Source organism: Erythranthe guttata, chromosome 1 (genome assembly GCF_056151865.1).
Source record: "Erythranthe guttata isolate IM_541 chromosome 1, IM_541, whole genome shotgun sequence".
NCBI lineage: Eukaryota > Viridiplantae > Streptophyta > Magnoliopsida > Lamiales > Phrymaceae > Erythranthe > Erythranthe guttata.
Window position 1 is genome coordinate 5,205,170 of NC_142533.1, and position 23,573 is coordinate 5,228,742.

At 30.0% G+C, this 23,573-nt stretch overlaps 2 protein-coding genes, 1 long non-coding RNA gene and 1 other non-coding gene across 4 annotated transcripts; 1 reads left to right on the top strand and 3 right to left on the bottom strand.

The window, feature by feature from the left end:
- Window positions 1–3,266: 3,266 nt before the first annotated feature.
- LOC105965674 (protein cornichon homolog 4) lies at window positions 3,267–5,292 on the bottom strand. Its single transcript, XM_012990243.2, has 4 exons — window positions 4,980–5,292; window positions 4,244–4,425; window positions 3,616–3,738; window positions 3,267–3,494 (listed from the first exon to the last, which is right to left on the bottom strand). Exons 1-4 carry the CDS (start codon window positions 5,049–5,051, stop codon window positions 3,452–3,454), a joined length of 420 nt encoding a protein of 139 aa, XP_012845697.1. The 5' UTR covers window positions 5,052–5,292; the 3' UTR covers window positions 3,267–3,451.
- Window positions 5,293–9,335: 4,043 nt separating this feature from the next.
- LOC105965679 (uncharacterized protein At4g22758) lies at window positions 9,336–12,836 on the bottom strand. The gene is made up of 2 exons (XM_088821071.1): window positions 12,326–12,836; window positions 9,336–9,424 (listed from the first exon to the last, which is right to left on the bottom strand). The coding sequence occupies exons 1-2, from the start codon at window positions 12,657–12,659 to the stop codon at window positions 9,348–9,350; spliced, it is 411 nt and encodes a 136-aa protein (XP_088677197.1). The 5' UTR covers window positions 12,660–12,836; the 3' UTR covers window positions 9,336–9,347.
- A 1,099-nt stretch (window positions 12,837–13,935) lies between these two features.
- Window positions 13,936–14,009, top strand: TRNAN-GUU (transfer RNA asparagine (anticodon GUU)). Its single transcript has one exon. It is a non-coding gene; the product is annotated as a tRNA-Asn (tRNA).
- A 2,074-nt stretch (window positions 14,010–16,083) lies between these two features.
- Window positions 16,084–17,934, bottom strand: LOC148772666 (uncharacterized). Its single transcript, XR_016032341.1, has 2 exons — window positions 17,722–17,934; window positions 16,084–16,288 (listed from the first exon to the last, which is right to left on the bottom strand). It is a non-coding gene; the product is annotated as an uncharacterized LOC148772666 (long non-coding RNA).
- Between the last annotated feature and the right edge of the window lie 5,639 nt (window positions 17,935–23,573).

The following is a 23,573-nucleotide window of genomic DNA, read 5'->3' on the forward strand; positions in this document are numbered from 1 at the left end:
AGGAAATAAAGGAGCAAATTATCTATACCTCCAAGTGTTGATTGGTGGGGCACTTGAAAATAAAATACCTGAATAATAAATTATAAATATAAATGATTTCCCAACAAAAGATATAAAATAAAAATTGGTGGATATCTATCTGATTTTAAAAGAAAGAATGCAATAATACTTGTGGTCCTTCAATTTTAAATTTTAATATTCGATTTTGCAAAGATATTTAAAAAAAAATGAATACTACAAATAATAAAAAACTGAGAAATACAAATATATAATAATGCTTAATTTTTTTAAAATTAAATTTGATCTTTGCAAATTTGGCGGTGAGTTCGAGCTTTAAAGTTACGATTCGAGTTCTTGAACTCGTATCAATTTTCTATAGTTCGACTCATTTCGCCTCTGATTTAGTTTTAACAATATATTCATCACACTTTTTTTTTTTTATCTAGAAGGGTTCCATTAATAATCAATTTAATATTTTGAATACAAATTAAATTGATTAAGATGTGTATTGAAAATTGGATAATATTTATCATATGATCCTGGGTGAATTTGATGGATGAATGATTCTAACATCTTAATTTTTTATATATAAAATAGAAATATTTATTTATACCTTTTTTGGTTGGCTTATAAAAACTAAAATAAAATAATTTCAAACAAAAAACAATTGGTGCAAAGGCCAGACATGTCTTTTCAATTTATGTATGAAACCCAACATTTTTGTCAATTTCAAAGCATTTGAAGTTGTTTAGAAATTAAGTAACTTTTTTTATTTTAAAAAGAAAGCCAAATGATCCACAATAATTAGTTGCCTTTTAGCTATTGTGGTCATTTTGTATTCCACTTGGATTTGTTGCCCATTCCAAAAACAAATATATATATATATATATATATATATATATTGGCATAAAAAATCTGCAGCCAATCATATAGATGCATTGGTAAATTTATACTTCTGTCTTCTATATAATATAGAACAGCTTGTAAATCATACAGTTCAGTGCCTCTCGCCAAATTTGTGAATATTCTCCGCAAAATTGTATTTGTCATTATCCTGTACGCATATGCCCACACACGAATATGTGAAATTCGATATATTTAATTTCTACTAATATTCAATTCAAATTATCTCTTACATAATTTTTTTTTAAATTATATATTTTATTAACATATTTGCTAGACCTCGATAAACCTTTGCTAGTATTTATTTCTCTAATCGAATTAGCAAAATTATTCAGTTTTTCATTTTGAAAAAAATGTCTAATGAATTTATTCGTAAAATTAATTAGTAAGTTTTTATTGTTTTTTAGTTAGTGGCAATCCGTATCAGATGGATTGTTTTTAGTTAATCAGTGATTATATATAATAAGTGAGCAAAGTAGTATCTACATGTCAAAAAGTTCCACTATCTTGTGTTTTAATTTATTTTTCTAATAAGTGTTTTAAATAATTTGTTGCCTAAGGAGTTCTTTTATTGGAATAATTAGCTATGAATAAGTAAATTGTGGGAAAATGAATTCTAAACTTAATTTATTTAGGATTTTGTACGATTATTTAATCTTATCCATCAACTAAAAAAAAACCTCTAATAGCTAGGTTAAGGAATAAATGTATAGGGATAGGTATAATAATCATCTTGAAAGTGGATGCTAAAATCTAAATTATATAGAAAAATCGAAAATATATGATGAACATTCTAAGAATAAAATTAGGTCGAAAATGAAATGAAATGTCACCTTCTGTACTTGCAGGTTTGGAAGGGAGATACCTTTTTAATATCTTCGAATCAAGATCTAGGAAGTACGAATCCATAAATTAAAGCAATAGTATAGAATATGAGAATACGAGGGGCGTTAAAGTAAACTAATTATGTAAGAACGTCTGAACGTGCGTTGGGCATAAGGATGAAAATAGAACAGGTCAAATAAGAGGTGAAAATTAGACGAAATTGATCGGAAATGGCTTCTTCGGAAATTTTTCAATTTTTTTTTTCCGGAAATTAAAAAATGTGTTACAATCTCCATTCCAAAAAAAATAGTCAAAAATCCATTCCAATTTCAGAATGTCACGGAATCGGTGGAATTTTGATTTTTTTTTTAAATTAATTCATAATTTCTTGTTCCTAAGGATCGGAGTTGTTTGATTGGCATAATTATTTATGACTAACTAAATAACTAAACCTTGTTTATTATTTTGTTAGTCCTCTAAATTGTCAGCAATTATGGAAAAATGAGTTTTTAACTTAATTTAAACATTCTTTAGTCCAATTATTAATTATACAATTGGAATTTTGTAAAATTATTTAATCTTATCTAACAACAAAAAAAGGCCGATATAGATTAAGAAATAGATGTATAGGGATAGAGAGAATAATTAATGATCTTGAAAGTGGATGTAAAATCTAACTCATATAGAGAAATGGAGAAGATCGACGAACATTCTTAGAATTTTTTCGAGAATAAAATTAGGTCCAAGAATGATATGAAATGTCGTCTTTTTACTTGCAGGTTTTCAAGGGATCTAGGAAGTAGGGATTGATAAATTAAAGCAATATTACAGAATACGAGAATATGAGGGGCTTTAAAGTAAACATAAAGCTAATTAGGTAAGAATATTTGAATGTGCATTGGATATAGGGATGAAAATCGAACAAACCAGATTGAAATTAGCAAATTCCGAAAATTTCTAATTTATTGGTAACTAAATACTTCTAATTGTGTCCCAGAAAAATGAAAATGAAAATTTCAAAAAAAATTGAAAAATCGTTCTAGAATTGAAAATTATGAGATCGAAATCGGCAACCAAAATTAAAAATTCCATTTCAATATTAACTTATAATAGAATATACATAATATTAATAGTATTGATTTTGGGCTTAATTCCATATTGCCCCCTTCAAATGTGTTATTTTAGCACTTTGAACACTCAAAAAAGTTTATCAGCCCCTTACATCAGTGAAACAAAATAAATCATTCACAGCGCACCATAAATTGATTATTATAAGTTAATGATGATAGTTTATTCTATTCACTAGAAATCTTTCAAGTGTGCAAAAAAATCAAATTTAGATTTTTATTTTCCTCAACCTCCCAACCCAAATTTTAAGCTAAAAATGCTAAAAAAAAAAGAAAAAAAAATCAAAAAGAAAAGAACCGGAGTCCGAATGTTTTGTTGTGAATCTTGACTATTGTAGCCAAAAATGACACGTGGCCCAAGGCCTTCATATCCCGAACCCATCAGCCCACCAGACCCACGAAATCAGTACGAACATCACTAACATAATTTATTTCATTAAAAATAAATAAAAAATAATAATAATTTAGAAAAACTCGTACAGTATTGATTACAGGTTAAGAATCAAACCTGCAGATTATAGGAGCCTACTTTGAATACTTAACCATTTGAGATGTAAATTACGACAACCACAGCTGGCCCAATTACGAGCAGAAAGCTACAACGAATGCTCGTCTTCTTCGAGTGCTTTGTAAATCATCCTACACCAAGCAGATTAATTGTCAATAAGGATGTTATTATTTATTATTTTAAGACCCTGAACTTGTTAAAAGGCGAAAAATAAAAAAAAAATAAAAAAACGTGTCGCACGATTTTGCTTACCAGAACAAGCACATGAAGATAAGAAGTATGGTATAACCAAGTTTGAAAAGTCTTTGCTTCTTTTCCCAATTGAGCATATTAAATATCTCCGTTACATCCATTAGGTGCTCTCGTCGAAGGTACCTTATTCAATAAAATAACAACTCAACTGAATACACATTTTATATTGTATGAGAATCGAGAAGAATTATACACCGCCTTTAGTTGTAAGCCCAATTGCTCTTTCACTCAAAGAGTTAACCCTTTTTCACAAGAAACGAAGGGGTACGAAATAAATATGTTGCCAAATTAAATGGATAAGAATTATCCATCGTCTCTTCTTGGATGAAATTCGATCAAAATTAAATATAAATTGTTAAAAAAATGATTTATGCTATATTTTTCCATGCTAATTACCAGCTTGACCTTACGTGCAAGATGACATTTGAAAGGCGAAATACGCACAAAATGTAGTTTTTTTCCTTTTAAAATTTAAAGGGATCGTCTCGATATGTATACATAAAAGAGTGAATTCAAGAAATGTTGAGTTGCGATATCAATCATGCTGATTAGGCACAAACGCCGAAATTTTGTTTGAGACAAATTCAAGTGAAATTTTGACGCACGAGCAAAAAGAGAGAGATCTTACAATCGCACATTGTAGTAGAGGTACGGAGCGCAGAACAGCGACATAACCCAATGCCCCGTTACAAGGAAGAGGAGACATAGAACTCCTTGCGTGATGAATTCTGGTAACACCGTATTGTTTATTCGAGATGCCGTGTCGTAAGGATTAATGTAATCGAACTCAAGATCCGCCAAACACATGAGCTGCACAATACGTCAATTAGTGTTATCCCGATAAGATGCAATTTACATAAAACGGAACCCTTTTTTTCGTTTTTTTTTTTAAGGCTTTGATTAGAAGCACCGAAACACCATGTACTGTAATATGTCGGAAAACTAACATGATTACAATTGCACATTCGATTTATATTTTGTACCATCATCATCGAAATCAGAATCAACGCCTGCCGAAAGTTATGTATCGATTGGTACACTTAAAGAGGTCAACTTTACCAAACTGCCACAGATAATTAGATAAATATTTTCTCAAATCGAACAATTTTTAATTACTAAATTAATATTTAAATAGCTCAGCTTCATATAATAAGCAAGGGAACTAATTACAGCACAAATAAACTCAATTTCTGCAGATGAATCATACTAAGATTCTCATCTAATCAACCCAAGCAATCAAATTTCCCAAGGCAAATTCATCAGCATTCAATGAAAAAACAAAATGAATTAATTAAATTAAAAATCCGAAATAAAGTACAAATCTTTGCGCAAACAAACAGCAGATAACAATTAACGATAATAACCTGGAAAACGATGATAATGAGAATAGCAATAAGTGTGAAGAAGAACAGTAGCCAAAGCAACACATCCGCCATATCCTTCTCTTCTTCCTTTTTCCTTCGTCAATTAATTCTTTTGTTGGGGGGAATAATTCAATTTTCAATGTTATACTTTTCGAGGATGACGAGGTAAAGGTAGATGCTGATTGAATTGGCAAGAAAGGAATCAGAGATTATCGGAATTGAAACCCTAATTATTGGAAATTGGGGATGGGGGACGAAGTAGAACACGAAGAAGAGTGTTTCAGGTGTTTTTGGCTTTTATCAAAAGATTCTAAATTGCCAAATGGGGCTCTAACTTGATCATAACTCATAAGTGGTGTACACAATTTAAATACATTTATAGTATTTTTCAATTTTTGTTGGGTGAAATTTTTAATATTTTTTAATTAGAAATTTATATACTTTTTTTTAATTAAATTTAAATTATAAGGTAGGGGAAATTTAAATTTAATCCAAATTGTGTGGAAAGTAAGAGACTATGTAGCACGGACATGAAAACGACGTTAAGAAGAATGGAAAGACTGACACGGGAAACGGCATGTCCAAAATATGGGGACACGAGATTTTGGAAGAAATATGTAAATATTAAAAATATAAGGTTATATTTATAAATATGCTATATAAACGTATATAAGATTTTATTTATTTATAAGTTATTTTTATACATTTCCATACAAGTATATTTAAAAAATATATATATTATTATTAACTATTAATTTTTCATTAATCATTAAATCATGTAAATAATTAGAGAAGTAAAAGAAGAAGAGTTGGAAATTTGCTATTCAAAATATTTCTAACTTAAAAAAATAGCAAAATGGCTCATAATGTGCCCGGCAAGTGTTTTCGAGTATCGGACACGAAACGTGTTCGAAATAATGATTCAGTAAAAAGTTGAAGTTTCCGTGCTACATAGGTAAGAGTAGGGATTAATTACAATTAGGGTGGTTAAGTTTTATTCAATTATTTATTTATTTATTATTGCATAATCTATTTCTAAGCATATACAGTTAATTCTCTATAAATTAATACAATTGGGACCATCAAAATTCCATTAATTTAGTGAAATATTAACTTATTAATTTATGAAATTATGAAATTATTTTTATTATTATTTTCAATAAATACATTTAAAAAAAATTACATGTATGTTATTCGTTGTATCATTAGTTCAATGCACTATAGAGCCCGTTTCATGAACCGAAGCTCTTAAAGCAATAATGATATTGAACAATTTTCTGTTGAATTATGAGAAAACTATACCAAAAGTTCTAGCCATATTAAGAAAAGTGAGGGATGAGATTGATGGTAACGTGAACTTCATCGAGAAACAAGCGACAATTAAAATATATTTTATTGAGCCTTCATAGATTTATAAAATATGTATTATATCATGTAATTTAAGAATTATTTGTATGCAATATTAATTAATATATTATATGGGCCTTCTTCAAATTCCAGAATGTGTATTATCTTATAAATTTAGCGAATTATTATTTTAGCACGTTGTCCCCGAGTTGGGACCGGGAAAATGTATTATTTAAGCGAGATTTTTAATTTATCGAGGTTCTACTGTAGTTGAATTATGTAGTTGAATTAGTGTTGCATTTGAAAAGAACTTGAGCTAAAATTTCAATTTTATCATTTAAAAAAAATCATTGAACTAATTTGGATGAAATTTTCATGTGACAATGAATTTAAATCATTAACTTTCAATTTGGATTAACATTTGAGTTATTATTCATTGTGTGGAAATTTTTGAGATGTTTTTGTTTTTAAATTAGTCAATTTCTCTTTTTAAATATCTAAAAATTCTTTTATCCAAATAATGTACCTATCACGCGGAAAAATGATCCAACGAATATGAAAGAATCGAACGAAGAGTGGTACAATGTGAAAATCTCATCTCCGTTTCTATAGAGTGGAAAGTACATATAAAACAAAATCAGAATCAGAATTAATAGGGTAAATTTCACTTTCCCCTTGTAGTTTGGCTCGATATCACTTTGTCATTTTCTACTTTCGATTGCATCGATTTGCCCCCATGTACTTGAAAATTGTCGCAATTTGGTCTTCGCTGTTAGTTGTCAGACATTTGACCTTAACACCGTTTGATCTAAGTTCTGAAATTACAAAAATGTCACATCTCCCAGTTTAAATAATTATTAAAAAACAAAAAAATAATAATAAAAAAATTAAAGACAACGAGAAAACATAGTCCACTACGCCAGCCACAATTTTTTTTATTTCTATTTAATAATTATTTGAACTGGGAGGGGTGACTTTTTTGTAATTTTCAAACGGTGTTAAGGTCAACTGTCTGAAAACTAACCGCAATGGTCACATTGAGACAATTTTTCAAGTACATGGAAGCAAATCGATGCAATTGAAAATAAAATGAGGTAAAGTGATACCGAACCAAAGTACAAATGGTGAAAATGGAATTTACCCTAATTAATATAATGGTATATTAATAGAAGATATACATAATTAAAATAAGGGTTTATTAGGGATAACCCCCTTGTTCATATTTTCTAATGAGGTAGATCCAATTAATTTTTCCCTTTTATAGATACACCCAAATTTGCCAACTTGGCAAAATATATTATATAATTTCCCTTTAATACCCCTGTTTTATTTTTGAACGGCATTTATTTCCTTAACTACGTGATATGAGATTTGCTGATACGTTGCCTAAAATCACGGAATAAATTTACGTGAGTTTATTGGTTGTTTCTATCAAATCGTGTACAATCTGTTTTGAAGATTTTCTCCAGCGTTTCATCGTTTTTCTATCGTCTTTGAAGATTTTTTCACCGGCGTGGAAATAGGATCGGATTTGAGCGTTCATTGTTGTACGTTGTTAAGCGGGTATGAATGCATTTTTTTCGTTTTTTTATTTTCGCTGTATGTCCAGGGTTGTCGTGTACGGTGGTTAGACATTTTTAAGAGTTGTGTTGATACTTGATTCTATTAAGTAGAACGTTTTTTAACAAAATTACGTCGTCACATATACATCGTTATTTTTGGCTGATGATGTTTGTTTGGAAGAGGATTCACAGAGTTATAAGAGGATGGTTCACGCAGTCGGACCAGAGTTGTTTTATTTGAGCGTCGTAGTTGGTTTAAGCAATAATCGAAATAAATGTCTGCTGTGGTCGAGTTCATGAGTTTGATCCATATTGATAGTTGGTTTATTTATTTACAACAATCGATTTTTGTGTGCTCGGTAGTACATTAAAATATATTTTGTAGTCTTTTTTAATTTAGCGTATGGATTTTGCATTTTAAGTTTATTTTTGATGATATTAATGTATTGTCATTCAAATGTATTTGCAGTCTATTTAATTATTTTTTAGTATTCTGCATTTTTAATTTTGTTTCATGATTTTAGGTTTTTTCGATGGCGAATTTCGTATGGATTTTGTTGAGGTTTGGTGGGTTGGTTGCTATAAAGAGGTGTTTACGATGTAATGGCTCGGTAACTTCGGTTAAGTGTTAAACCGTTGTAATACAGTAGTATACTATTATGAATACCGTATGATACTACCATTATCATTTTATTATACTAATATGAGATTATTAATGTACTAGAGTTTTTTAATTCGACATATTGGTTTGATTGTGTTATGATGTGTTTTATGTATTTTATCAAAACACTAGATTGAAATTATGAGATTTTTAATGTACTATTTTATTGGTTATGTTGGAATACTTTACGTTGGTTTTGTTCTCAATGTTCTTGTCATTTCAGTGGTATATTGTTTGTAACACAATTTCATATCACTACTATAACCGTAATATACTATCATAGCAGATTAATGTACTATATTGAAATTATTAATATACTATGTGGTTGAATAATACGGAATCCATAGTCGATTAACGAGATCCATAGTCGAATTAGATCAATAAGATAGTCTATTACATGATATAAGGAAAATTACCCTAATTGGTTAGTATTTCAAACAAACATATTATTCAGTTTCCATATATATTATTATTTTTTCATATATATTATTATTTACCCTAATCGTTTTCATATAATAAGGAAAATTATCCTAATTGATTAGTATTTCAAACAAACATATTATTCAGTTTGATATTATTTTAAAAGGTAAAGTAACGGGATTTGTGGGATTTGATTGAGGGTACTAATGTAATTTAGAAAAGTTTGGGTTTTTATCAAAATGGCAAATTTAAGTTTGGATCTACCCCTATTATTTAAATGTTTAAGGGGATTATATCTAATAAACCCTTAAAATAAAACGAAATTTACAAATAATATAGCAAGTAAATGATTAGAAGATATACATAATTAATATTAATTCACTTCATCACAATTTTTGGACATAAAAAGAAATTGCGGGAGCCCAAGTCTATCAATTTTTCTTCTGCCTTCAAACCTGCATTAGTTAATATATTTCAGAAGGTTTAATCTCATTTTGCACTCTTAGGCCCATTTGGTTGGTAAGATAAGATTAGTTAAAATAAGATTAAATAATCTAATGAAATCCAATTATTTTATTGGAGCTTGCAACGTCAAAAAAAAAACTTATTAGAAGGCAAGATAAGCCATGATTATATAATTTTAGCGGATCGACCCGACAATTTATTGGGATACCAAACATGAAATTAAGTCCAACTATTTAGTTAAACATAGCTTATCTTGGTAACCAAACGGGGCCTTATTATATAACTTTTTTGGCACTTTGCACCCTTAAAAAATATTAATAGCACTTTGGACACTTTAAAAGTCGAAACACAATGAATTATGCATAATGCATCTCGAATGAATTTTTAAAGTTAATAAAAGTAATGAAAAAATTTAGTAGTATTTTTTAGGATAACAAATGTCAAATCTTTTTTTCCTTTAATATTCATTAATTCTTTTGAAACTATAACGCGCAAAAAATAAAAAACATCTCAGCTATATATTTTAAAAAATTACAAAAAAATATTTAAAAATAAAAAATAAAAAATATTTCAGCTATTTTGTTATCAAGTTATTTGAAAATTATATTTTCTTCCAAAGATTTCTACCAAATATTTTCACTAATTACAATAAAAGATCCATTAATCGAATATTTTAGTGATATTTTCTTTTTAGAAATTGTAGTTTTTTTTCAGAAACTCATTGTTGATTTTTTTTTTCTCTCCATTTTACGCTCGAATTTATGGTGAAGGTAGAAGAAAATAACAATTTATTTTGCACCCTGAAAATAAAAAAAACCAATAAAATTTGAAACTATCCTTATTAAGTTTAAAATATACTATATATGGTGCATCGTGAATGACTTATTGTGTTTCAAGGGTATAAAATGTTATTAACTATTTTGAAGGATGCAAAGTGCTAAAATAATAAATTTCAAGGGTACAAAGTGGAATTAAGCTTATTTCAGTATAATAAATATTTTTTATATATGTTTACATGTTTTTTGAGAACAATTGAATATTTCGACCCATTTATTTATTTGCTTAATTTGTTACATAGTCCTTTTTGTTTGTTAAATGTGGAAGTATGCCCATCGTACATAAAATTACTCCCTCCAAAGTCCAATATATATATATATATATATATATATATATATATATATATATATATATATATATATATATATATATATATATATATATATATATATATATATATATATATATTGATATGCCTAATTGGGCCTAAATCGCGCATCATCCAATGCTCCTACAACTTCGCTCAAGACCACTCCCACGATGAGCCAACTCCCTTGGGTCTACGAAACCATAGCGAGATAACTCCCACGAGGAGACTACTCGCTCCGTTCTATATCCCGTTGTGGGACAACTCCCACGAGGAGCTAACCCTCTCTGGTCTCAAAACCACAACGAGATAATCCCCACGAGGAGATCATTCGCTCCGTCCTATAGCCCGTTGTGGGACAACTCCCACGAGGAGCTAACCCTCTCTAATCTCAAAACTAAAGCGAGATAACTCCCACGAGGAGTCCACTCGCTCAATCCTACAACCCGTTGCGAGGCAACTCCCATGAGGAGACAACTCGCCCGAAATTCAATATATAATCGCAAGCTCAAGATAGCACGATTACGACCCTAGAAACACTTAGAAATATTATGGGAATCTACATAGCCTGGCCAGCTTGATTACTCAAATTTATCTACTTGTTTTCGATGGGTCCTTCATTAAAACGTGGCCACGGTCCAAACATACTTACGACCCACGAGGTCTAACAAAGGGCACGATCCCCATATAAAAATCTTGAGAGCCTGATCCCCTCCTCAAGTACATCACGCAGAAGGCTATATGTAAACACATACAAGCAACGCGTCAAAACATTGAAAATGTCGAAAAATAACAACTCCCACGAGGAGAATACTAGCTCCGTGCTACTACATTATCGCGAGACAACTCCCACGAGGAGATAACTCGATCAACACTATTACCCCGCGACAAGACAACTCCCACGAGGAGATAAATCGCTACTACATCGTCGCGGGACAAAACCGACGACTCAACTAACTTATATCGCGGCAACTTTGTCGCGCTATGCGCCAACGCGCATTCACACCCCTCCGACACACGCTCCAACGCGTTTTCGCATACCATCAGGCCATACGCCAACGATCAACTTCTACAATTTTTACTCTCGACACGATCTGAGACCCATCACAACATGGCCCCCACATCGACTCGAGAGTGGGGGGCTTAATGATATGCCTAATTGGGCCAACCCAATGGGCCTACAATTTCTTTACCTACTGGGCTACGAGCCCAATATCGAAGACCAATATCGCCGAGGCCCAAACACATTCAAGTAAGGCTTGGGCCCAACAAAGCAAACCAAACCCAATAAACGACATATAAATAGAGGTTTTACTCATTTTATTAAGGTACGTCCTATTATCTGAGCAATACTACTAATGGTATTCTCTGGACTATTTCTATGATCAGCACGTCTGACTTGAGCGTCGGAGGGGTTTCCGCCGGATCAACCCCCGGCTTAGCTTATGTGTTCTATGATCGCAGGTACCTCAGGATCATCAAGTTGTCAAGCTACTGATCTGCTTTGCTCTCCCAGTTCGTTTTCTACACCACCCTAGGTGAGCTAGTAATTAGCATCATCATATATATATATATATATATATATATATATATATATATATATATATATATATATATATATATATATATATATATATATATATATATATATATATATATATATATATATATATATATATATATGATTAAATTATTAATTACAAAAAGCAAATTGTTGTTTAATTAGAAGTAATATTTGAAAACTTACTTTGGAGGCTAAATTGGGAATAATGAAGCTCGAAGCACACCGGATCACTACTCCCCATCAACGGTCGCCGCTTCTCCTTCACGTGAATGTCAACAGCCGCCTTCATCAGCTCCGCCACCGTGTTCTCCGGCAGCAACATGACCTGTACCGGCCCTAAACTGTTCTGGATATGTACATTGAACAACACTTTTGTCAACCGCCGCCGCTCCTCTCCTTCTCCTCCTCCTCCTCCTCCACCACCACCACCACCTCTGCCGTTATTTAGCGTTGACTCCGAAGAAGCTCCTCTTCCCACACCGTAATTTTGACGTTTTAGTGGGGATAATGAGTCCATGATACATAGGACGACCAAAATTAAAGAAAGAAAATATAATGAAAAACAATTATAATTTCAATTTAAATATTTCAAGGACGTCGCCCTCAAACTTCTGAAAATTTAAATCCACCTTGTGAAATAATTGACGTAATCAAAAGAGTTTGAGATAAGGAAAGTTCGGCGAAGTTGATCGGATTTTGTCTTTGTCCGAGTAAAAGGGAATGGAACATTACAACTCATGATTAATAATTTAGAAACAATAACCTTGTTATTGCATGCCAACAATTATTGATCAAATTATTGCAATATACTCCCTCCGTTCCTAAATAGGTGTCGTTTTTCACCTAGGCACAAATCTTAAGAATCTCAATAAATATGTCTTGATTTTAGGAAAATAGATATTGATGAACCAAAATACCCTTGTTTATTAATTAATGCATGAAGAGTGTTATAGAGTTAACAAGGGTAAAATTGAAAAATAACCAATTAATGCAGCATTGGAATTGTAAAGTGACAGATAATATGGAACAAAAAAAATTCTCAAAAGAGACAGATATTATGGAACAGATGGAGTAATAATTAACAGTATATTATTTAACCTCTTAATTAATTTCAGGACATGATATTATAATAATGTCAGGAATCAACAAAGTTTAGGTTTGAACTAATTAAACAAAGAATTAAGGTTGGCCTGGGGTAGTTGCAATTAGTCACAAATATAATCCTAGCTAATTAATTAATTTGTGGGTGGACTACAAAGTTGGTATTTTTAATTAATTGGTAGAAACTCCAAAGAATAACTTGTTGGCGGAAAACACATACGCAAATTGCACATCTAATTTATAAAGATTTCTTATGATTATATTACTCACATTAAAGATATGTAAGTCACATTAAAGAAGTATCAACAATTTGGAGAGAACCCGCAAGGGTGGCCTAGCGGTTGGAGCAAGGGAGCTTGGGTCAATTGACCCAAGTTCGAATCCCCTTGTCAACGGTCGCTAGGTCGAGCTTGTCACACATGGTTAGCCTAGTGTGGTTTACATCTCTCGTATGGTTTGCAAGCTATTATACGAGAGTGTAGGTTTACCCAGTGCACCTATATGGTTGGCTGCGGGTTCCTGCATTACCAAAAAAAAAAAAAAAAAAAAAAAAAAAAAAAAAAAAAAAAAAACAATTTGGAGAGTAATTAATAGGAAAATGTAGATTACATGTATCAATGAATTGTAATTGTGAACTTATCTTTAATATTTTACTTAATTAGAGAAATATATGAAAGTTTAATAATAAATTAGCTGGAATAGCTCAGTTGGTTAGAGCGTGTGGCTGTTAACCACAAGGTCGGAGGTTCGACCCCTCCTTCTAGCGATTTTTATTCTTTTAATCGGCCCTAATGAACCTAGGCCATTTTCAGCAACCACTAAGTGAATTTCTATTATATTTATTATTATTATTATTATTATTATTATTATTATTTCATTCGAACAATAATCGTGGAGCATATAACCATCAATGAAGAAATGTGACATCTTGAACAAAAAGAATCAATGTCTTTGAAAAATATGTGACAAACATAAAGAAAAAGTAAAGGACTTTTGCAATTTCCATAGTCTACATTTCAAATCATTAGAATCCATCATGATCATATACCACCACCTTCATACATATCACTCTTCACTTATCTTCACATGACAATTTTTGATGTCTTTTGCCTTACAAAATGATTGGAGATTTCCCTTTTTTAAATTTGAAAAAAAAGAGAGAAACAAATGTGTTATATATATATAAGTAGAAAAATAGAATAGTGGTAAAAATTCAATAACGGCTAAGATTGAGTATCAATTCTCCTAAAATGAGTCAGGATTCTGAAGAGATACATGGATTTAAACACTATCATGATAATGGGCGAACAACATTCACAAATTTTGCGGCGTGTGAATCCGAAAACTTACATTTTTAGATAATTATCGTGTGTGTGTATGTATATATAGTAAATGACCATATAATATGTATAGCTAAAGTCTATGTGTTAAAACTTTTATTATGACAACTTTGGGGGAATAATCAAGTGATTGATTGACCTATATGATCCTAATATAATTAGTGCATATATTTGAGATGCATTGCCAAAGGGCAACTATGTCTTTGTCATTGAATGTTTGATTGACTTCCCAATTGTGACTTTCACTTCTATATATTGAATTAGTGATTTTATTATATAGCATTATATATTAAGCCCTTACTTACCTAGTCCATTAATTAAAGTTCTAGCCATATTAAGAAAAGTGAGGGATGATATTGATGGTAATGTGAACTCGAGAAACAAGCGACAATTAAAATATATTTTATTGAGCCTTCATAGATTTATAAAATATGTATTATACCGTGTAACTTAAGAATTATTTGTATGCATTATTAATTTATATATTATATGGGCCTTCTTCAAATTTCAGAATGTGTATCATCTTATAAATTTAGCGAATTATTATTTTAGCACGTTGTTCCCGAGTAGGGACTGGAAAAATGTATTATTTAAGCGAGATTATTAATTTATCAAATATTAATTTATCGAGGTTCTACTGTAATTGAATTAGTGTTGCATTTGAAAAGAACTTGAGCTGAAAATTTCAATTTTATAATTTAAAAAAATTATTGAACTAATTTGGATGAAATTTTCATGTGACAATGAATTTAAATCATTAAGTCTCAATTTGGATTAACATTCGAGTTATTATTCATTGTGCGGAATTTTTTGAGATGTTTTTTTTTCTAAATTAGTCAATTTTTCTTTTTAAATATCTAAAAATTCTTTTATCCAAATAATGTACCTATCACGCGGAAAAATGATCCAACGAATATGAAAGAATCGAACGAAGAGTGGTACAAGGTGAAAATCTCATCTCCGTTTCTATAGAGTGGAAAGTACATATAAAACAAAATCAGAATCAGAATTAATAGGGTAAATTTCACTTTCCCCCTTGTACTTTGGCTCGATATCACTTTACCCTCTTCTATTTTCGATTGTATCGACTTGACCCCATGTACTTGAAAAATTATCGCAATTTGGCCCTCGCTGTAAGTTGTCAGACATTTGACCTTAACACCGTTTGGTCTAAGCTCTGAAATTACAAAAATGTCACATCTCCCAGTTTAAATAATTATTAAAAAACAAAAAAAAATTAAAAAAATAATAAAAAAAAATTAAAGACAACGAGAAAAAATAGTTCACGACGTCAGCCACAATTTTTTTTAATATGTTTTTTTAATAATTATTTGAACTGGGAGGGGTGACTTTGTTGTAATTTTCAAACGGTGTTAAGGTCAACTGTCTGAAAACTAACAACGATGGCCACATTGAGACAATTTTTCAAGTACATGGAGGCAAATCGATGCAATCGAAAGTAAAAAGAGGTAAAATGATACCGAACCAAAGTACAAAGGGTGAAAGTGAAATTTACCCTAATTAATATAATGGTATATTAATACAAGATATACATAATTAAAATAAAAAGAAATTTACAAGTAATATAGCAAGTAAATGATTAGAAGATATACATAATTAATATTAATTCGCTTCATCACAATTTTTGGGCATAAAAAGAAATTGCGGGAGCCCAAGTCTATCAATTTTTCTTCTGGCTTCAAACCTGCATTATAACTACAGTTAATATATTTAAGAAGGTTTAATCTCACTTTGCACTCTTATTGTATAACTTTTTTGGCACTTTGCACTCTTAAAAAATATTAATAGTACTTTGGACACCTTAAAAGTCGAAACACAATGAATTATGCATAATGCATCTCAAATGAATTTTTAAAGTTACTGAAATATTTTTAGTAGTATATTTTAGGATGCCAAATGTCAAATCTTTTTTTCTTTAATATTCATTAATTCTTTTGAAACTATAACATGCAAATAATAAAAAACATCTCATTAATATATTTTAAAAAATTAAAAAAAAAAATATTTTACAAAAAAAAAGTAAAAAATCTTTCAGCTATTTTGTTATCAAGTTATTTGAAAATTATATTTTCTTCCAAAGATTTCTACTAAATATTTTCAATGATTACAATAAAATATCCATTAATTGAAAATTTTAGTGATATTTGCTTTTTAGAAATTATAGTTTTTTTCGGTAGCTCATTGTGGATTTTTTTTCTCTCTACTTTACGCTCGAATTTATGACGGAGGTAGAAGAAAATAAAAATTTATTTTGCACCATGGAGTAAAAAAACCAATAAAATTTGAAATTATCCTCATTAAGTTTAAAATATACTATCTATGGTGCATTGTGAATGACTTATTGTGTTTCAATGGTGTAAAGTGCTACTAATTCTTTTGAAGGATGCAAAGTGCTAAAATACTAAATTTCAAGTTGGGATTAAGCCTATTTCAGTACAAAAAATATTTTTTATATATGTATGTATATACATGTATCTTGAGAATAATTGAATATTACGACCCGTTTCTTTATTTGCTTAATTTGTTACAAAGTCCTTTTTTTTTTTTTTTTGTTAAATGTGGAAATATTCCCATCATACATAAAATTACTCCCTCCAAAGCCCAAACAAAAAATATAGAGTAAATTACACCCACTCCTAAGGTATCGTCAAATTACAAAAAATTATGTCCTGTTTGGATAATTACAATCATTCCTTGAACTATAAATCTTTTTACATATCCATTCTTGCGGTTTCAAATTTAGTGGAATATTCGAGATTATATGGAATATTATCACTTTTGTATCCATTGTATCCAATTCGAACTCCACATTTTGAAGCAAGATGATCATATTATGTGTTTTTTGTCTTGTAAATATTAGATTGTGGTGCATCATAAATTATATTTTTACACAAAACGAGTACAAACTAGAGCACATTCCATGAAATCTAGATGATTATGTTGAATTTGATACCATAAGGGTGGATGTGTAAGAAAAAATCATAGTTGAGAGGATAGATGTAATTATCAAAACAAGAGAAGTTTTTTCGTAAGTTGATCACACCTCAGGGGTGGTTGTAATTTACCAAAAAATATATGATTAAATTACGAATTACAAAAAGCAAATTGAAAACTTACTTTGGAGGCTAAATTGGGAATAATGAAGCTCGTAGCACACCGGATCACTACTCCCCATCAACGGCCGCCGCTTCTCCTTCACGTGAACGTTTATCGCCGCCTTCATCAGCTCCGCCACCGTGTTCTCCGGAAGCATCATGACCTGTACCGGCCCTAAACTGTTCTGGATATATACATTGAACAACACTTTTGTCAACCGCCGCCGCTCCTCTCCTCCTCCACCACCACCACCACCTCCGCCGTTATTCAGCCCTGATGACTCCGAAGAAGCTCCTCTTCCCACGCTGTAATTTTGGCGTTTTGGTGGGGATAATGAGTCCATGATACATAGATGGACTCAACTCCACCATTAATTTATAATTTATCCCTTATATTATACTTCTGTATTTATTTAATCCACCCAATTTTTATTAATTAATTCTTCCAAAATATATATAAATTAATGCAAAACCCCCTAATTTTTATTAATTACTCTGCCCAAAATCGAAATTAATGCAGAAGGCACCCTTAATTTTTTTTCTTTTCCTATTTTATGTTTTTGTCAAAAAACAAAATTCACGGGTGTCGCCCCCAAACCTCGAATTTAAGTCCATCCCGTGACAAATTCCTGGACTCGCGACTACGCATGTGAATCTTTGGATTTTGACGTAATCAAAAGAGTTTGAGATAAGGAAAGTTCTGCGAAGTTGATCGGGTTTTGTCTTTGTCGAGTAAAATATAGGAATATGACATTACAATTCATGACTAATAATTTAGAAACAAGAACCTTGTTATATTGCATACGAACAATTATTGATCAAATTATTGCAATATATTTAACACCTTAATTAATTTCAGGACATGATATTATAATCATGTCAGGAATCAACAAATAAAATTTAGGTTTGAACTAATTAAACAAAGAATTAAGGTTGGCCTGGGGTGGTGGCAATTAGGCAAAAATATAATCCTAGCTAATTAATTAATTTGTGGGGGACTACAAAGTTCGTATCTTTTAATTAATTTAATTGGGTAGGTAATTGAAGACGGTAGAAACCGAAAGAAACAAGTAGTAAAGTGGATTCAAATAATTCGGATGTCGGACTCACATGGCATATATAAATTATATTCGTCACATTTAACACGTCATCTGTTACGATTTTTTTTTTTAATTTTTTTGAAACATTCAAATCTTGTTACAAATCAAATATTAGAATCTACTCTAACAGTAAAGACTAGATAACAACGCACCTAGTCACAACAGCAGTCATCTATATTTCTTGATTAGACTTTAGAAAAAAACCTAAAAAATATTAGGAAATATTATTCCGATAATTCTGTATTTTTTTCCGAAATAATTATTTTCTAAAGCAAAATGATTACGAAAAAGGTAAAATTTAATTGCACTTGCAACAGTTTTGCATGTATTACCCAATAACGATGAATTTATCCACTCTCTCCAACTAAACCAAACAACCTGAGTTTTTGCTTAATAATTAAGTTCTTTTAGGGTCCATTTGGATGGAGGGATTTGGGGAGGGATTTGATTTGGGGAATAGATTTGAAATGACTCCAATTTTGGAGTCATTTGAAATCCATCACTATTGCTCCAAAATCAACTAAAAAGGAGGGGTGGGGATTTGAAATCCATCTCCAAATCTCTCAATCCAAACAAGTCCGTGGGATTTGTTATTATGGATTTGAAATCCCTCCTCCAAATCCCTCCATCCAAATGCACCCTTAGCGCTATGTTAATACGACGAACAATTGCAAGAAACCAAAAAATAGAAGAATCGTGTTAAACGATTTGAATAAGAATATCCATTGAATGAATAGGGAGAAAACGAGTTTCTATTGATTATAGAACGAGACAAGCAAGGGCGGAATCAGAATTTTCCGATTTTATGAGCCGAAATTTCTTAACTTGAAAACAATCTTCATACCTTATATTATGATTATATTACTCACATTAAAGATATGTAAGTCACATTAAAGAGATAAATTAAGAGAAAATAGTAGATACATAACTAGGCACACAATACTTCACATATGTCATTTTATTGATTTTCTTTAATTTATGTATAATTTCCTTAACTGTGATGGAAACTAGAAAATGAATCGAAAGAATTAGAGAATGAAATAATTTAGCATCATGACACTTTCTTTATGGCCTACTTCCACTTTGCACCCTTGAAATATACCATTTTAACACTTTGCACTCTCAAAACAAATTATTAGTACTATGCACCCGAAACACAATATATCATGTATAATGCACCCTAAATGAGTTTTTAAAGCTAATAAAGGTAATTTAATATTTTTAGTGGTATTTAAAAATTATAATTTTTATCATGAAAAAATATTATACGACAAAGAAATTTGTCCAGCTATTTCGTTATAAAGTTATCTGAAAATCATATTTTCTTCCAAATATTTCTACCTAATATTTCCACCAATTACAATAACATATCTATCAATCGAATATTTTTTTAATAAAAGTTTATTTGATTTTGATTTTGTAAGAATTTTTTTTTTAATTATCCGATGTGATTTTTATTTTTTAACACTTTGAGCGTTCGAAATTAGATTGGAGGTTGAATAAAATAATAATTTAATTTGTTATTTTGCACCCGCGGAAAAAAAAAAGCAATAAAAATTGAATTATCATTTATTATTCAATTAAGGGTCCACTGTGAATGATTTATTGTGTTTTGAGGATGCAAAGTGTTATTATTATTTTTTAAGGGTGCAAAGTACCAAAAGGCTCCATTTCAAATGTGCAAAGTGGGATTAAGCCCTTTCTTTATTAGGAAATATCAACAACTTGGAGAGTAATTAATAGGAAAATGTAAATCATATCAATAAATTGTAATTGTGAATTTATCTTTAATATTTTACTTAATTAGAGAAATATATGGAAAATTAATAATAAATTAGCTGGAATACTCAGTTGGTTAGAGCGTGTGGCTGTTAACCACAAGGTCGAAGGTTCGACCCCTCCTTCTAGCGCCATTTCACAAATTTTTGAAACGTGAAACGTTAATCGGCCCAAACGAAATGTGGCCATTTTTAGCAACCAGAGTGATTTTCTTTTTTCTCTTTTTTTTTTTTTTTTGATTTTTCCTTTTTCCAATCCAACAATAATCGTGGAGCATATAACCATCAACGAAGAAATGTGACATCTTGAACAAAAAGAATCAATGTCTTTGAAAAATATGTGACAAACATAAAGAAAAAGTAAAGGACTTTTGCAAATTCCATAGTCTGCATTTCAAATCATTAGCATCCATCATGATCATATACCACCACATTCATCCATATCACTCTTCACTTATCTTCACATGACATTTTTTGATGTCTTTTGCCCTACAAAATGATTGGAGATATATATCCCTTTTAAAAGCTATACAAAAAAAGAAAAGGAAAAATAAATGTGTTGTGTATAAAATAGAAAAATAGAATAGTGGTAGAATTTGAATAACGGCTAAGATTAAGTACCAATTCTCCTAAAATGAGTCGGGGCTCGGGAGAGATATATGGATTTAAACTAGGGGTGGAAATCGGACAGAATGGATCGGAAATACCTTTTTCGGAATTTTTCAATTTTTTTCGGAAGTTAAAAATAGGTTTCAATTTTCGTTCCAAAAAAATCGGAATTTCAAATAATTTTATATGTAATTCCAATTCTGTTCCAAAAATAATCGAAAAAATCGGAAGTCGGAATATTGAAATTGGAATGAAAAAAAGTGTTCCAAATTCGGATATTATCGGATTGGAATTGGAACGGAATTGAATTGGCGGAATTCGGAAATTCCGTTCCAATTTTCACCCCCAATTTAAACACTATCATGAGAATGGACGAATAACATTCACATTTTTGTGGCGTTTGAATCCGAAATTTTACATGTTTAGATAATTATCGTGTGTGTGTGTGTGTGTGTGTGTGTGTAGAGAGTAAATGATCATATAATATGTATAGCTAAAGTCTATGTGTTAAAACTTTTATTATGAAAACTTTGGGGGAATTATCAAATGATTGACCTATATGATCCTAATATAATTAGTGCATATATTTGAGATGCATTGCCAAAGTGCAACTATGTCTTTGTCATTGAATCTTTGATTGACTTCCCAATTGTGACTTTCACTTATAAATATTGAATTAGTGATGGGATTATATAGCATTGTCTATTAAGCCCTTACTTACCTAGTCCATTAATTAAATTCCTTAGAAATATATATATATATATATATATATATATATATATATATATATATATATATATATATATATATATTATTTAAAAAATAGAGCATGGCATAGTGGTAAAGCATAATTGAATTCATATTCAAAAGTATAATTGAGGAATAAGTAACTATTCTCTTTCTTTAATATATATATATATATATATATATATATATATATATATATATATATATATATATATATATATATATATATACCACAACCATCAACTTTCATAATCTTATAAGAGAAGACATTAAATTTAAAATGAAAACATTAAATTAAATTATATAAAAATTTGTATATACTTATGATTTTACTTTTGTAAGTGACATGTGATTCATCATTTGGTGCTATTTGTTCAGTCACAATATCTATATGTAGTGGGAAACGTATTCACTATTTTTCTATTTGAAAAGGGGTAATCATAATTTCATAGTGCAGTCAATTAATGAAAGCTGCATCGGTAAATTGATATTTCATCTTTTTTTTTTCCCCCTCTTTGAGCTCAATGTTATGTCATCATGAATTTGGCTATTTATTTATTTATTTATTTTATTTTATGGTGGAATTAATAATAATTTCTTTTATTATTATGGGCATAATATAACCTGATATTCCAATTTAAGATTTTATTTTGAGTTCAAGTCGTTTCTTGGTTGTTAGGTTCAGAAATTGATTTATTTTTTTAAGGACAAAAAAAGGAATTTTTATTTCTAGAAATAATAACGACTTGAGATCTATGTAGTACGGAAAATTCAAGTTCTTAACGTTTTCGTGTTGCGTGTATCGTATACGTTTTGTGTCCGACACCTGAGGACACGTGCAGAACATCTTATGGGTCATTTTGCAATTTCTTACAAGTTAGAAACATATTCGACTACTAAATTTTCAACTATTTTTTTTTTATTCTCTAATTATTTACATGATTTAATGATCAATTGCAAATTGCAAATTGATAGTTAATAATAATATTTATTTTAAATATGTTAGTATGAAAATACATAAAAAGAGTTTATATATAAATAAAAACGTATATGTGTTTATAGAGCATATTTATGAATATACTCCTATACTTTTAAAATTTACATGTTCTCTCAAAATTCTCATGTCTTCGTGTTTAGGACATGTCATTTCCCGTTTTTTAGTATCGCCGTTTTCGTATTCGTGCTCCATAGCTTGAGACTGATATCTTAACATGACTTTATTCCTTCTCTAATAATTACAATAGAAACTCGATAAATTAATATTTGATAAATCAATAATCTCACTTAAGTTATAATTTATCAGGATTCCTACTCGATGAGAACGTGCTAAATTATAAATTTGAATTTTTTGAAAATACATTATTTTCGAACTATAAAATTGAAAAAAAACATAAGATATAGCAAAACTTTGTAGTTAATTTTTATTGTTATTTTGGACTTTGGAGTGATGCATTTAATTTATATACTTTGGTACTCGTGGATATCAAATTTTCAAAACAGTTGCTATTTCCAAGACATTATTGCTCTCAATTTTTTGCTTTCGAATGTTACATTGTTTATGAACTGTATCCACATTCGAAAATTTATTTACATAAAAGAATAAAAGACGAAAATTAATTCAGATCCACTCTCCATGTTGT